The sequence below is a fragment of the Musa acuminata genome, chromosome BXJ1-7 (genome assembly GCF_036884655.1).
Source record: "Musa acuminata AAA Group cultivar baxijiao chromosome BXJ1-7, Cavendish_Baxijiao_AAA, whole genome shotgun sequence".
NCBI classification, from domain to species: domain Eukaryota; kingdom Viridiplantae; phylum Streptophyta; class Magnoliopsida; order Zingiberales; family Musaceae; genus Musa; species Musa acuminata.
The window spans coordinates 7,218,152-7,232,620 of record NC_088333.1 but is presented as its reverse complement, the minus strand read 5'-3'; the positions used below and the strand labels follow the sequence as shown (position 1 = coordinate 7,232,620).

Here is a 14,469-nt window from a genome sequence, read left to right as displayed (position 1 = left end):
GAAGGTCAAGGGGCCTTCTCCTTTCGGCGCCCGCCGGGTTCCGAGCTCGACATGATTATGGCTAAGCGTGATTAATGTATTTAAGCCTGTCTCGATTACCGTCCCCGAGGCATGATGATCTCCTTGGTGCCCGTGCCGCGCCGTAGCCCCTCGCCGTGTCCGGCTGTATTTATGGTGAGGTGACGTCTTCCTCTTCCGCTACGGGCTTCAGAAGAGGAAGGGTCACCGCCTTCTGGCGGGATGCGGTCTCCTTATAAGTGGCGTGAGGCTGGCTGCTGAAGGAAGATCTTTTTCTCCGAGTGTGCCGTGTTGCCTCGTATTTGATCGCCTTGTCCGTGCCCACCGTTCCTCCTTCCTTTTCCGTAGGTCGGTAAGAATGGCGTCCTCCTCTTCCTCTTCCTCTTCTTCTTCGTCGAAGGCCGGGACGGCGGCTCCGTCGAGCCCAACGTCGTCGTCGGACAGGAAGGCGTCCAAGGCCCTTGAGGCTTTGATGTGGCCCCACGACCACGACTCCATCGTGGGCGAGTCAACGCTGCTTCTTCTCCGGGATCGCTATGGTATCCCGGGGGAGTTTGTCCTTCAAGCCCCCGAGCCGGGCCAACGCGCGTATGACCCAATTCCTGGGGGCTTTGCCCTCACCGTTGACGATTTTGAGGCCGGGCTCCGCCTCCCTCTGCACCCTGTCATAGCCTCCTGCCTCTCCTGGTGGCGTATCTCCCCGTCTCAAGTGGCGCCGAACTCGTGGCGCTATTTGGTGGTGTTTCTGGGCGAGTGTCATTACGCCAACATACTCCCGACCCGTTCCCTCTTCCTCTCCTGCTTTCGTCTTTGCAAGGGGTCGGGGGGTTATTACCTGTCTGCTCGATCGGGTTTCAGAGTAAGCGGGGCCCCTTCCAGTAACAAGGGGTGGAAAGAGCGCTTCTTTTTTGTTAGTCGTTCGGGAGACTGGGGGTTCGGCGTCCGCTGGGGGGCGCGTGCGGTAGACAACACCACCCTGGTTTTGGATGATGACGAGCGCCTGGGGCTTCGGCGGCTCAGAGAAATCCTTCCGTCCTCCCAGGCTATCCGGAGCATGTCTGAGCAGTGGTTAGTGGAGGCGGGTCTTAGCCCGGCCTCTTTAGGTACGCTCCGAGGAGCGGTTCCACTGGGGGGTTTCCTTTCCTTTTCTTTGCATGTTGTCGTTTGACTGACAGTCATCCCGATCCTTCTCGGCAGGTATGGTGCATCTTGAGGCCTTTCGTGGGGGAAGGAGTTCTGCCGTGCCGGGCCGTTCGCCTTCCGTCACCACGGGGGGCACGAGGGAAGCTCCTGTGGACGTCGAGGCGCGCAAGCCTCGGAAGAGGGCGCGGGCATCCCCAGGGGAGGGTCTTGAGGCAGTCGTAGCCCAGGCAGCGGGGGTCGTGGTGCCGCCGGCGGTTGAGGGTGCCACAGGAAGCTCCGGAGAGGTCGGGGCCGGACCGAGCGGGAGTGCGGCGATCGAGGCGCCTCACCAACCTTCCGTCCGCGAGCTTCTCTGCCTTCCGCAGAGGGAGGATGAGCCGTACTTGGTGCGAGAGGTGGGTGCTCTCCCCCGCGGCGCGGTCACCGACCCTCTGGTAGCTCGGTGGGACGGTCTTACCCGGGGCGCCCGGGTATGGGCCGACGGGGATATCGCGGGCCGGTTCATCCGAGGCGGGCTTCATCCTGATATGGCCCGGGACCTGTACTCCCTGTCTTCCGACGTCCTGCTTAGCAAATCAGCCAAGTCCCTGTTATGGGTAAGCGTCATTTTGCTCCTGGGTTTACCTGTCCGGGGACGGGCTTGGCTCTAACTCTAACAAGGACTTGCTCTAACTCTCAGGGCAACCATTATGCCGCCGCCCTGATGGACCGTGTTCGAGACGCGGGGCAAGTCATCGCCGTTCTGAGCAGCCGCAATGCCGAGCTTCGTCGGCAGGTGGATATGGCCCGAGCCGGGGCCGGCCCCGAGGCGATGGCTGCGGCCGAGCAGCGTGCCTTGAATTCGGAGGCGGAGGTGGCTCGGCTTAGCTCTGAGCTTCAGGCGTCCCTCGAGCGGCTTGCGGAGTTGCAGACGCTGCTGGAGGCGTCCGAGGAGCGCAACACGGAGTCGCAGGCTCGCCTGAAGGCCGCGATGGCGGAGTCTCGTTCGGCGAGGTCCGACTCCGTTGAGCTGGTTCGGCGTCTCGAGGAGGCACGGGCCGAGGCGTCGAGGGCCTCCGAGGCTCTGGAGGCCGAGATTCGCCAAAGGCCAGAAAAGGACAAGGGGTTGATCGAGGATTACAAAGCTTCGTCGGGTTTTCAGCTAGGCCTCGTTCGGACCGGGCGGGTCTCGTACGAGTACGGGTACCGAGTTGCCCTTGCCCGCTTTAAGGCACTCTATCCCGACTCGAAGGTGACGGAGGATCCCTTCTGTTCCCTCCCCGAAGATCTGGGCGTCGACATGCCCGCCGATGTTCCTTTTGATGACAACCCGGACGCCGCTGAGGATTAGCGTCCCTCGTATCCCATCTTTTTTTGCCTCTTTTTTTTTTCTTTGTAACACCCTCCTTTGTTTTTGAATGAATATGATCTCCTTTTAATGATCTGTGCTTCGGGACTGGCCGAGTTTTTATGAAAAGAACTTTTTGAGATTTTGTGCATTCCAGGTCCTTGGCAGGGACTGACCTCCCATTGTGGCGAGCCGGAACGCTCCGGTTCCGATGACTTCGGTCACCCGATAGGGGCCTTCCCAACTGGGGGCCAACTTGCCTCTTTGTCGGGTCGGGTCACTGACCTCAGTCCGTCGCAGGACCAGATCGCCCAATCTGATGGGTCGAGGTCGTACTTTTCGGTTGTAAACCCTTGCAATCGCCCTTTTGTAGGAGAGGGCTCTTATATGTGCGTCGGCGCGTCGCTCTTCCAGCAAGTCGAGGGCGGTTCGGAGTCCTTCCTCCGAGGCTCCCTCGTCGTAGCCCTTCGTGCGGAAGGTAGTAATGGCTACTTCGGGGGGAAGTACAGCTTCGGTTCCGAACGTGAGGCTGTACGGGGATTCTCCCGTTGCTGTTTTTGGAGTGGTGCGCAGCGCCCAGAGCACGCTCGGGAGCTCGTCCGTCCAGTTTGTCCGAGCTGCGGACACTCTCCTTTTGAGCCCGTCCAGGATGGATCGGTTGGTCACTTTTGCCAGCCCGTTCGTCTGGGGGTGAGCGACCGAACTGTACTTCAGGCGGACTCCATGTTTTGCGCAGAACTCCCGAAACCTCTGACTGGAGAACTGGGGCCCATTATCCGTGATGATGGATTCGGGCAGGCCGAACCGGGTAATCAGGTTTTTCCATACGAACTTCTCTACTTGCTGTGCTGTAATTGTTGCCAGTGGCTCGGCCTCGACCCACTTTATGAAGTAATCCACGCCGACGATAAGAAATCTCCGTTGTCCTGCGGCTAAGGGAAAGGGCCCGAGGATGTCTAAGCCCCATTGCGCAAACGGCCAAGCGCAGTCAATGGGGGCCAGCGGGACTGCGGGGAGTCGGGGAGTGCGGGCGTGCTCTTGGCATGGGATACACCGCTGTACGTGTATTCTTGCGTCCCGACACATGGTCGGCCAGTAATAGCCTTGGCGGAGAGTTTTATGCGCTAAGATCCGCCCGCCGATGTGTTCTCCGCAGGTGCCCTCGTGTATCTCTGCCAGGACGATTTGCGCCTCGTCGGGCTCTAAGCATCGTAGGAGGGGGTATGAGAAGGAGCGTTTATAAAGCCGCCCGCCCGCCTCAATATACCACGCGTGCGTGCGGAGCAGGCGCCGGGCCGCCGCATTGTCAGGTGGGAGAGTTCCATCCCGTTTGTAGCGCAGTAGTTCTTGTACCCAAGAGGACGCGCTGCTGGTGGCCGTGACCGCGATCTCGAAGGCGCGGGCAAGTAGCTCCTCGACTTCCGGCCCGACACCGGGGGCGGGTTTTGAGGCTAGCTTAGCTAGTGCGTCAGCGCGCTCGTTCTCCACCCTTGGGACATTAGATAATGTAAAGTGCAGGAACTTCGCAGTTAAGTTCCTTACCTGCGCCAGGTACCTTGCCATGGTCGGGTCGCGAGCCTCATATCCTCCGCTGAGTTGCTCGGCTACTAACCGGGAGTCTGTATGGACATGGAGGGAGTCTACCTGCATCTCGAGGGCCAACCTGAGTCCCGCAAGGAGTGCCTCGTACTCTGCTTCGTTGTTAGAGGCACGGAACCCAAAGCGGAGGGAACGCTCGAATGACCGTCCGTCGGGGGCTCGGAGCACCAACCCTGCGCCCGCACCCATTGAGTTGGCTGACCCGTCGACGTGCAAGAGCCAGGCCTTGGGGGGTCGTTCGAGGCTCCCGCTCTCCGCTTGGGTCAGCTCCGCGATGAAGTCGGCCATAGACTGGGCTTTGATGGCCGTCCTGGGTACATACCGAATGTCATGTTCGCCGAGCTCCACCGCCCATTTGAGGAGCCGTCCTGCCACATCAAACTTAGACAGGACCAGCCGAAGTGGTTGGTCCGTAACTACCTCCACGGGGTGGGCTTGGAAATAGGGGCGTAATTTCCGGGCGGATAGCACAAGGGCGAGCGCCAGCTTCTCGATCGGGGGGTATCGCTCCTCCGGGCCATTGAGGATGTGGCTCATGTAGTAGACCGGGAGTTGGCCATTTGGGCTTTCTTTGATCAGGACGGAGCTCACTGCGCGCAGGGAGGCAGCCAGGTAGATGCTCAGTTTCTCGCCAGGAGAGACTGAGGTGAGCCGAGGGAGGTTGGCCAGGTGTTTTTTCACTTGCTGGAGGGCTTCCTCGCATTCCGTCGTCCATTGGAAGCCTTTCGGATTCTGCAGTGCTTTGAAGAAGGGGAAACAGCGATCCCCCGAGCGGGCGAGGAATCGGGACATGGCGACGAGTTTCCCGTTGAGGCGCTGCAGGTCCTTGGTAGTCCGGGGCGATTGTATGTTGATGATTGCCCGGAGTTTCTCTGGGTCGGCATCGATCCCTCTTTCATGCACGATGAACCCGAGGAATTTTCCTGAGGTGACGCCGAAGGCGCATTTCGCGGGGTTGAGGCGCATGCCAACCTGGCGGAGTGTAGCGAAGGCTTCGGCCAAATCAGCCAAATGAGTCCTGGCTTCTTGGCTTTTTACGATCATGTCGTCGACGTACACCTCCATGTTTCGACCGATCTGGCGGGCGAATATCTTGTTCGCTGCCCTTTGGTATGTCGCGCCGGCATTTTTCAGTCCAAAGGGCATGACCTTGTAATAGTAGACCCCCTGATCGGTAATGAAGGCCGTGTGTTCTTGATCTTCAGGTGCCATCCCGATCTGGTTATAGCCCGAGAAAGCGTCCATAAATGACAGGCGGGCGTAGCCGGCCGTGGCGTCAACCAGCTGGTCGACCCTTGGCAGAGGATAGCAGTCCTTTGGGCATGCCTTATTAAGGCTTGTGTAGTCAACGCACATCCTCCAGCTTCCATTTGCCTTCTTGACAAGAACTACATTGGACAGCCATTGCGGGTATCCGGCTTCTTTTATGAAGCCTGCCTTCAAGAGGCGAGTTACTTCTTCCCGTATGGCCGTCTGTCGTTTAGGGGCTTGCCGCCTCAGCTTTTGTTGTACCGGACGTGCGTCGGAGGAGATGCTGAGGCGATGTAAGGCGACCTCCGGGTCGAGGCCTGTCATGTCAGATGGTGACCAAGCGAAGACATCAGTGTTTTCTTGCAGGAGGCCGACGAGTCGTTCTCGTTCGTGCTTGGGCAGCTCTGACCCGACCCTAATCGTCCGTTCCGGGCGTCCTTGCAGCGACACAGCGACCGTGATTCCCTTCGGCTCGACATGGGGGGCCGACCTCTGCACCTCTCGGGGGTCCATTAATGGCGGTTCGACTTTGGGCCTCTTAGGTAGCGAGACGGCGGTCAAGTAACAGCGCCGAGATTCTCGAGGGCTTCCCGCAGTTTCGCCAGTTCCTGCCGAGGTCGGGAACTTCACTGTCTGATAGTAGGTCGAGACGACAGCTCTAACTTTGTTGAGTGTCGGCCGACCGAGGATGGCGTTGTAAGCGGCGGGGAGGTCGATGACCAGGAAGGTGGTCATCGTTGTTTTTGACTTTGGCGGAACTCCCAGGGTCAGGGGCAAAGTAACCGCCCCCAGCGGTGAGACTGAGTCGCCGGTGAAGCCGGTGAGCGCCGAGGACACCGGCTTCATGCCATCTCTGGGCAGGCCAAGCTTCAAGTAGGCGTCGAGGTATAGTATATCGGCCGAGCTTCCGGTGTCGACCATGATCCTTTGTACCTGCGCGTTGGCGATCCTGGCCGCGATCACGAGTGCATCATCGTGTTCGGCCTGTTCATACGCCCTGGCCGGGAAGGTGACACTGGGTCCGGGGGCGTGTCCGGGAGCCTCTGCTGAGGTGGCTCGGGCGTATGCCTTCTTGCGGGTCATGGAGTCTCCACCGGATGCGGGGCCGCCGGATATCACGTCGATACGTCGCTCGACGGGCCCTTCCGGGCGGGGAGAGGATTCTTTGTCCGGGTGGAGATACTGACCAAGGTGCCCCCTGCGGATGAGTTCCTTGATCTGTCTTTTCAACTCCCGGCATTGTTCAGTGTCGTGCCCGCGTTGCCGGTGGAAGCGGCAGTATTTCGATTGATCTGCCAGCGCCAGGGGATCGCTCATCGGGTAGGGTTCTTTGAGCAAACCTTTTCCCCTTATATGAAGGAATATGTCTGTTTGAGATGCATTCAAAGCTGGTAGGAGGGGCCTCGGAGCCGTTAGGTCAGATCTGTCCGACCTGCGCCGGAACGTTGGTGGCTGTTGCTGTCGAGGCGGCTCTGATTTGGTCCCCCTGTGCTCCCTGGGTCTCCCGGCCATCCACGTTTCTGCCGCGACGAATTGGCTTGCCCGTTGAAGCATCTCTGGCACAGTTGTGGGGGGTCGCTCTACCAGGGACCAAAAGAACCTGGAGGGCCGTAAGCCTATCATGAATGCCTGCATCAACAGGGAAGGATGAGCGTCCGAGAGCCCTCGGATCTGGGTCGTGAAACGGTCCAAGAAGTGGGAAAGGGACTCATCTTCCCCTTGGTGGAGTCCGAGGAGTAGCGCCGCGGATGGCTTCGGGCGGGCGTAGGCGAGGAAGTTGAGCTCAAAGTCCCGGGCGAGTTGGTCGAAGGAAGAGATGGTTCCTGCCTTGAGGCTACCGTACCATGCGCGGGCCGGTCCCCTCAAAGTTGTCGGGAACGCCCTGCACATCAGGGCGTCAGAAGTTCCGTACAACGCCATTTGGGCGCGAAACGCGGCTACGTGATCCGCGGGATCGGTGTCGCCGTTGTAGGTGTCTAGGGATGGAAGCCGAAAGTGCGGCGGGATGGCCTGATCTTGTATTTCGGGCGCGAACGGGGATCCCTGGTATCCGTCCGTCCCGGGCTCCCCTTTCGACCTGCGAACTTCTTGTTGTACCTCGTTCAAACGTCGATTGAAAAGATGCAGCTGCGCCTGCAAGGTGCGGGTCGAGTCTGCGGGTGGCCACTCGGGCTCGGGGCGGCTCGACGTGCCCACGGTGTCCCGATCGCCGAGCCGGGTCGCTTGGTTTCGAGGTGACGGAGGCCCGGGGGGAGGTGCGTGCTCCCGAGGGGCGGGCTCCCGTTGATGCAGGGGCTGGTTCGTTTGCGAGGGCGCCGGCTGGGGGATGAGCGGAACAATGGCTTGCACCACGCCCGCCAGTGTCCTCACCTGGTGGGCAAGGTCGTGGAAGGCCTCGGGGGAAATTGGTGGGGGGACGATAGTGGCATCGGGCGGCGACAAGCCCGGGTCATTGAACAGGCGCCAGTATTGCTCCGAAGTCGCAGCGAGACCTCCCCCTCGGAGCTCCTCCCGCGGGGGATGATCTTCCGAGGACCCGATCGGGTGCGTCCTCGCAACTGAGGGGCCGCCTAGGCGGGTTTGTTGACCAGTCGACATTCCGGGGCCCTCCTTCTAGCGCCAAAATGTTACGGTAAGTAACTGTTCAGCCGTGACCACGAGGTCGTCGCGGCTTGGTCCGGGCCCGGAAGGTGGTGGTCAATCGGGTAGGTAGGCTCTTCGAGGTCTCCCGACGGCCGAGTTCGGTGGTTCGGGTCGGGAGGTCGGTTCGGCCGCAGCTTCGGGAAGAGGCGACACCGTCTCTGACCTGCACACAGGTCGGGCCGGAAGCTCGGCCCGACCCCTCCGACGATCAAGTTAGAGAAGGATGTGGAGGGGGTTGTGGATGAGGCAGAAGAAGAGCCTTTGAGTGTTGTGTCTGAGTGAGTTCCCCCTTTTTGCTTAGGGCTCAGGGGCATTTATAGAGGAGTTTGATGTTACCTGATGTGGCTGCTTGCAGGGGCAGGACAGTGCCCCGCGTGGCATCTGACATGGCCACTGGGGCTGCGTGGAGGACCGAGCTGCCGCAGGGTATGGGCGAGCCTCGGTTGACGTGCTCCCATCAGTTCGGCATTGAAGCTTCCTTCCTTGGGTAGTGCGTCCATCGTGCGGAGTCGGAGGTCGTTGTCCAACAGCAGGAGTCGTCAGGGCGGGTCTAGTCAGCGTTATTGCTCTTCCAAGGGGCTGTCGTCACGGCGCATCGCCCGACCAGTATTTTCCCTATCACCACCCATTTCCTCACCGCGCTGCGGTAAGCCTTCAAATCGATCAGGTCCTTCGTCCAATTGATGGTGAAGGAGATGGAGTCCGGCGGTTGGGACCTCGACGCCGCCGCGGGCTCGATTCCCACCTGACGTGATCCGCCAGAAGAACCCCGGCCACCGGACCTTCGCGTTCGAATCCTACGTCTGACAGAGGATGTTCTCCGGCTTCCACCGCCAAAGCTTCGGCCTTGCCACGCTGGAAGAATGCTCCACGTGGGAAGCCAGCAATTCTTCGACGAATTCACCAGGCTCAAGTCAATCGCAATGAATCAGAGTCTAGGCGTCCGGCCGTCGCCGGTGGCGTAATTCTGCAGGACGAAGTACTTGTCGTTGGTGCACCCGAAGATGGAATCCTCCTCCTTCTACGATCTCGACCCGAGGGCGATGGTGAGCTCCGGGCCGGGCTTCCCGGGCTCCGAGTTCTTCGCTGGGTTCGCCTAGATGTCACGACGGGTGTGGTCCCTCCATTGGCTCTTCTTCTCGTTCGAGCCAAAGACCGAGCGGCTCATCTTCCAGGTCCGACAGGGGAGCCAGTTCTCTGAGGTGTACATGGAGAGCGTTTCGGCGGCGGACGACAAGGAGGGAGGCGGCCGTCTCCGGTCGACCCGCCGCGGCCGGTTTCACCGTCGTCCCCGGTTTCCGAGTGGGCCGAAATCTGATCCAGTGTAAGGTCTATCTCATCTCACGCGAGCCGAACGTAGACGAACGGCCGTGATCGTGTGCGATCCCATCCGACGGCATTCAAGGCATCAGGCGAGCGACGCGATGTATTTATTGGTAGTGTAATTAATTTAGCTAGTTGGGAGTGTAATTATATTACAGCTTTTCTTAATGAGTATTAATTAAGCATGCGTAGATGCTAATTAATGATGCATGTTGGTGACATTTATATACAAAGGGATTACAATCCGTCCTATTTGCTGCTCCGCGGAGGTCATACCCTCATCAAATTAAAATATATATTAGGACTAATCACAAGATTAGGCATCCTATAATCATGCATATGCATGCGAGTTTGGCATGTAATCTCAGGAAACAAAGCCTTGTTGATACAAGCAAGCATTAATGCCCATTCCTTCTTGTCTGGTCTGGGGGAAGGCATGGAAGTGACGCGATTAGCTTCGTCGAGTCCGAGAGCCAGCACTGCACATTGCATCTGCCTCCACCTACCGACGACAAGAAGACGGGGCATCAACTTCACCAAAACCTTTCGGCGTCTCAGGATCACCCTCGGGTGACCACAATAGCGTCTCGCAGCCATCCAAAACAAGTGCTTGGTCTCGTCCGGAGTCCCATTCATGCCGCGTTATTCTCCGACAAGAACGCCATGTGTGGGGTGCTGTTTCCATGTACTTCCCGCCCCGGCATTGGCTTTGCGAACCGCGTCCCCGGTCGCCTTTCTAGATTTGCCTCGAGAGGCTGCGCATCCTTACCCACCAGGTCGGCAATGAGCTTCTTGCTTTCTAGTATACGATCGGTTCACATAAGCTTCTGGGTTTTGACGTTCGAGTTGACTGGCATGCATCTGAAGACGAACAATCTCATCTAAAGCAGCGTTGACAAGCAGTTGCAGGTTTATATGAGAATCTAACAGTTGGATATTTGTTGGTGATCGAAGGAGCACGGAAATCTATCAAGAATGCTTCAGGTGATTGGTAGTTGAAGAAGGTAATGGAGTATGACTAGAGGTTTCGAAGTGCTCCGTAAGTTTAGGATAAGCCATTACGTGTTTCTTGTTCTGGTGAACGACAACAACCTTGCCGTCTGAATCGGATTCTAGCAATAGCATACATCAAACTTTTCCTTCCATTGAGAAAGCTCAGCATCTGTGCCCACTCATGACTTCAATCCAATCGATCGGGAAAGTGTAATTGCCAAAACCACGAGAGTTTGAGAACCTTGGAGACTAACAAGGATGAAGAACAACTAAAGAGAAGCAACCGAATGTATTATCACGACTGTGATCTCCAGTGCAAGCGGGCACTCAGTGCATCAAGCCAATCCAATGAAGAAACAAATGATCGAGAGCTACAGCAGTGTGAGGGAAGAAAGAAAGCATGCATGAAGCTGCGCTACAAAAATTCGCATGGCATACAAACACAAGAAGGGAAGGGTTCGACGAAGCTAATGGCCGACGCCGGGGCTGGGGACCGATGCCACCATCCTCCTGGCTTCGTTTTCGCTCGGAGAAGATGGTCGCGAGCTTGAACCATCAGCTGTCAAGGATCCAACCTTCTCCTCCTTCCGCGGGTCGAGCAGCTCCCGGGCTTGTAGAGGTGGTGCAAGGAGGAGAAAGAAGATGAGAACAAGTGCGATTGCCTTGCAAGATGAGGCCATTGAGAGAGGTAGGAACGGTGTGTGTGTGTTAGCTCAGGAAGGTTTCGCAGGGCTCCGAGTGGCATTATATTGTGACGAAGGTGGTGGGCTCGTCTCCCGCTCCCTTCTCTCTCTCTCTCTCTCTCCGCGTGCCCAAAGTCAAAAAAGGCCACTGGAGTCTGCCTCCATGGATTGTGGGAACCATTCTTCTCTCTACACGTTAATTCTCAGTTCAGCTTTACTTTGAGATAGAATCATATGCCACTGCAATAAAACAGATTGCTATAGCGTCTAGTCTCAAGAATCCGATCCAGAAGACAGAGAGGAAGAAAGAGAGAAAGAAAGAAAGAAAGAAAGAGGAGAGAACTCCTTTTGTCGACCTTGCAAAAACCGAAAGAACTGATTCAATTTGATATGGTTTGAGGCCCCAAACATCTTATTCTTGCCGACTGACTCTTTAGTTGGTGATCACCAGATTCCAATTCTTTTGTGGATAGAGTTCTCACACGCTATCTACATATGTTACAATCGATGAAACCTTTTAGAGGAGTTTTCGATGCGTATATTATCTAAAATCTAATCCAATCCAACTCACACGGGACTAATCGACTTAAGATTTCATTACTGTGCACCGTATACATGTGTGGGCATGTACGTACACAGTACGCAATCTTTGTTTGTGTTGCAGAGTTCTCATTCTCGGCGGGACAACGTGCGTCGCCTGCCGACCGGGATGTGCACCGCCGTCGTCTTGTCGGCGAGGGGACCCACCGACCCCTTTCCCCCACTCCTAAGCAACCAACGGCGTCATGTCCGCTCGTGTCCGGTGGCCCACTGTTCACCATCCTATCTATCGTAAAGTGGCATGGCGTGGGAGTCGACGCTTCCAATTTTGGTCGAGCTTCGAATAATGATTTTTATTAAAATATTTTATCCTAAAAAAACATAATCAATTTCAAAAATAATGTAATTTATTAATCAAAAATATTAAATCCAAAATTATAACTCTCACCCATAAATCAAAATTCTTGAGTTTACCCTTCTATAAATAAAACACTCATATAATCTTTAGATAGAAGAGATAAAAGAGCTAAAATTTCCAACATAATTGAACATGATCGGGAATTAGTGCATCGAGGAATGTTAGGAAGTTGACATCCGCACAAAGAACAGCCGATGGAAGAATGATGGATTTATTTCTGCCATGCATGAAAGATGCATGTTGAGGAACAGACATGGCATGACAAGGTCTTAGTCTGCACTACTCTCGATCTTCTCCGACAGCAATAGAAACAGTAGATAATGATACAGGAACAACTACAGCACCACACGCGCACGCATGTAACTACGTTTAATGCAGGCAGTCGAAGGCTCTGAAATCATGCATGCAATGGCCGGCTAGAACTTGCCCTCGTTGGCTTGCTTGAAGATATCAGCCTGGGCTTCGGCGGCGCCGTCGGAGGTGATGGCGCCGGCGAAGGAGAACTTCACCTGCTTGGTGGTGAAGGGGTACTTGCTGTCGGTCATCGAGTTCAGCAGCGCGGCGGTTCCCTCGCGGAAGAGAGCGCCGTAGCCGTCGGTCCGGGTGTTGGTCAGCGCGTCGTGCAGGGTGGGGTTGCTGCCGAAGATGGCGGCGCAGCCGTAGCCGAAGAGATCGCCCACGGTGCCCAGGGACCCGATGACGGCGATGATGGCATCGGGGTGCGAGCCCCAGTATCTGAAGACAGACGAAAAGCGATGAGCGAAGTGGTGTTCACTCTAGAGCTTGTAGATGGCAGTTCACCGTGCTTACTTGCAGGTGCCATTGAAAGGAGGAGTGTGTGAGCCGGTGGGGGTGGATGGGGGCTTGACGACGGGAGAGGAGTGAGCACCGTCGGGCGTCGGAGTTCCATGGCCACCACCGGAGGGAGTCGGGCGATGTGGTGTCGTGTGTGAACCTGCACCACCAGCAAACCGTAAGGACGACGCCAAACCGAAGCTTGCATTGAACTCTACCGGTTAAGTTGCACTGCAATGACGCCTGCACACACTCGACACTGAAAACAAGGTGATGATGATATGAGACAGAGACAGAGACAGAGACAGAGTACGTGTTTGAGGATAGAAGTTCTTCTGCTCACTGAACTCCTGTAAGCTTCGGCTGACGACAGGAGTAACCACGGATCCAACTAAGAGAAGACAAAGCAAGGAATTCTGCGCTCTTTCCTGCCACTCCATGCACACCAACAGAAGGAAGAGACAGACTGACAGAGAGAGAGGTGGAACGGAGGAGACAGAAGCAGCTGCTGCAACGAGCAGGAGTGAGCATGCACGTACATAAATACACAGAGAACGAGCAATTAGATCCACGGCAGAGCATTCACGAGCATAAATTTTGGTAGTTGGACGACATTAAATGATCTTTTGCCATACAGTCGAACAAAAGAAGAAAGAACACAAACACTATTACCAGCTGGCCACTACTGATTTCAATGTATCATCATGACATTGGATGTAATGATCTCAGTTGTTGATGTTCTCTTTTCTTGGATGTTTCTCTCTCAACATGAATTTATGTTAAGGCAACAGTTTCTTCTTATGTTCAAGCGTTAGGTTTTGCAGGTGTCTCTCCGGGCACTATGCTGCAGTAACTCTCCGAGCAAGCGTGAGCTGGAGCTCCGAAGCGTTCGCAGTGTACCAGAGACTGACAAGTCTCATTCTCTGCAGTAAATCCCAATAATAAATGTGTGCAGAGTGGTCTTATCGTCTTCCTCCCGAGTTCTTCTTCATATGAATCGCGACAGGGAGGAGTAGGTGAGGCCTGACTCGTACCAAAGTGCCATGAAGAGGACAGACTAGATCTGCTTGACCTTAATTCAAAACCTAACAAGATTGATAGTTAGGAACAATATTATTTATGTTTGTGGAGGAATCCTAACAGGAGCAGTAGATCTTTGATTGATCCGTCGTGGTCTACAGGCTTTACTGCTTGCACATTCCATCACAGGATCCAGCTAACACTCGAGTGCGCTGCCATTGAAGAACTACGGAGAGTATGTGGGGGGAGAGGTTAAAGGGATGGATTAAAATTTACAAGGAGACCTTTCTTGGAGGGAAATGTTACTACATGACCGGTGCAAGCAATTTACTCTTGTTTCCCAACCCAAAAGGCTTCTCGCTAGAAAGACCCCATACCTCGTGACATGACATGATGGAGATGATCGTCACACTAGTATAGTAAGGTCGGATAAGTTAGGATAATTTCTAAATTAAAAAAATATATTAAAATTTATACAATTATGAAGATAAAATATTTAATCTTATTTATCTTAATACTATCAGTTTGATCAACACGTTAAACCTCTTTAACATCACGATCTCTATACTTTTCAAAATTATATTAAAATCCTTATAATTATTAATTAAAGTGAAACATCTAATCTCATTTACTCTAATATCGTTAGTTTTACCGATGGAAGATATATCATGTGAAAGAGGATATATCATGTGACAGTAGATGCATGAATGATATCG

General features: G+C 55.2%; 1 protein-coding gene across 1 annotated transcript; it reads right to left on the bottom strand.

The window, feature by feature from the left end:
- Positions 1-12,079: 12,079 nt before the first annotated feature.
- LOC135679886 (protodermal factor 1-like) lies at positions 12,080-13,226 on the bottom strand. Its single transcript, XM_065193873.1, has 3 exons — positions 13,047-13,226; positions 12,749-12,893; positions 12,080-12,673 (listed from the first exon to the last, which is right to left on the bottom strand). The coding sequence occupies exons 1-3, from the start codon at positions 13,171-13,173 to the stop codon at positions 12,355-12,357; spliced, it is 591 nt and encodes a 196-aa protein (XP_065049945.1). The 5' UTR covers positions 13,174-13,226; the 3' UTR covers positions 12,080-12,354.
- Positions 13,227-14,469: the final 1,243 nt, after the last annotated feature.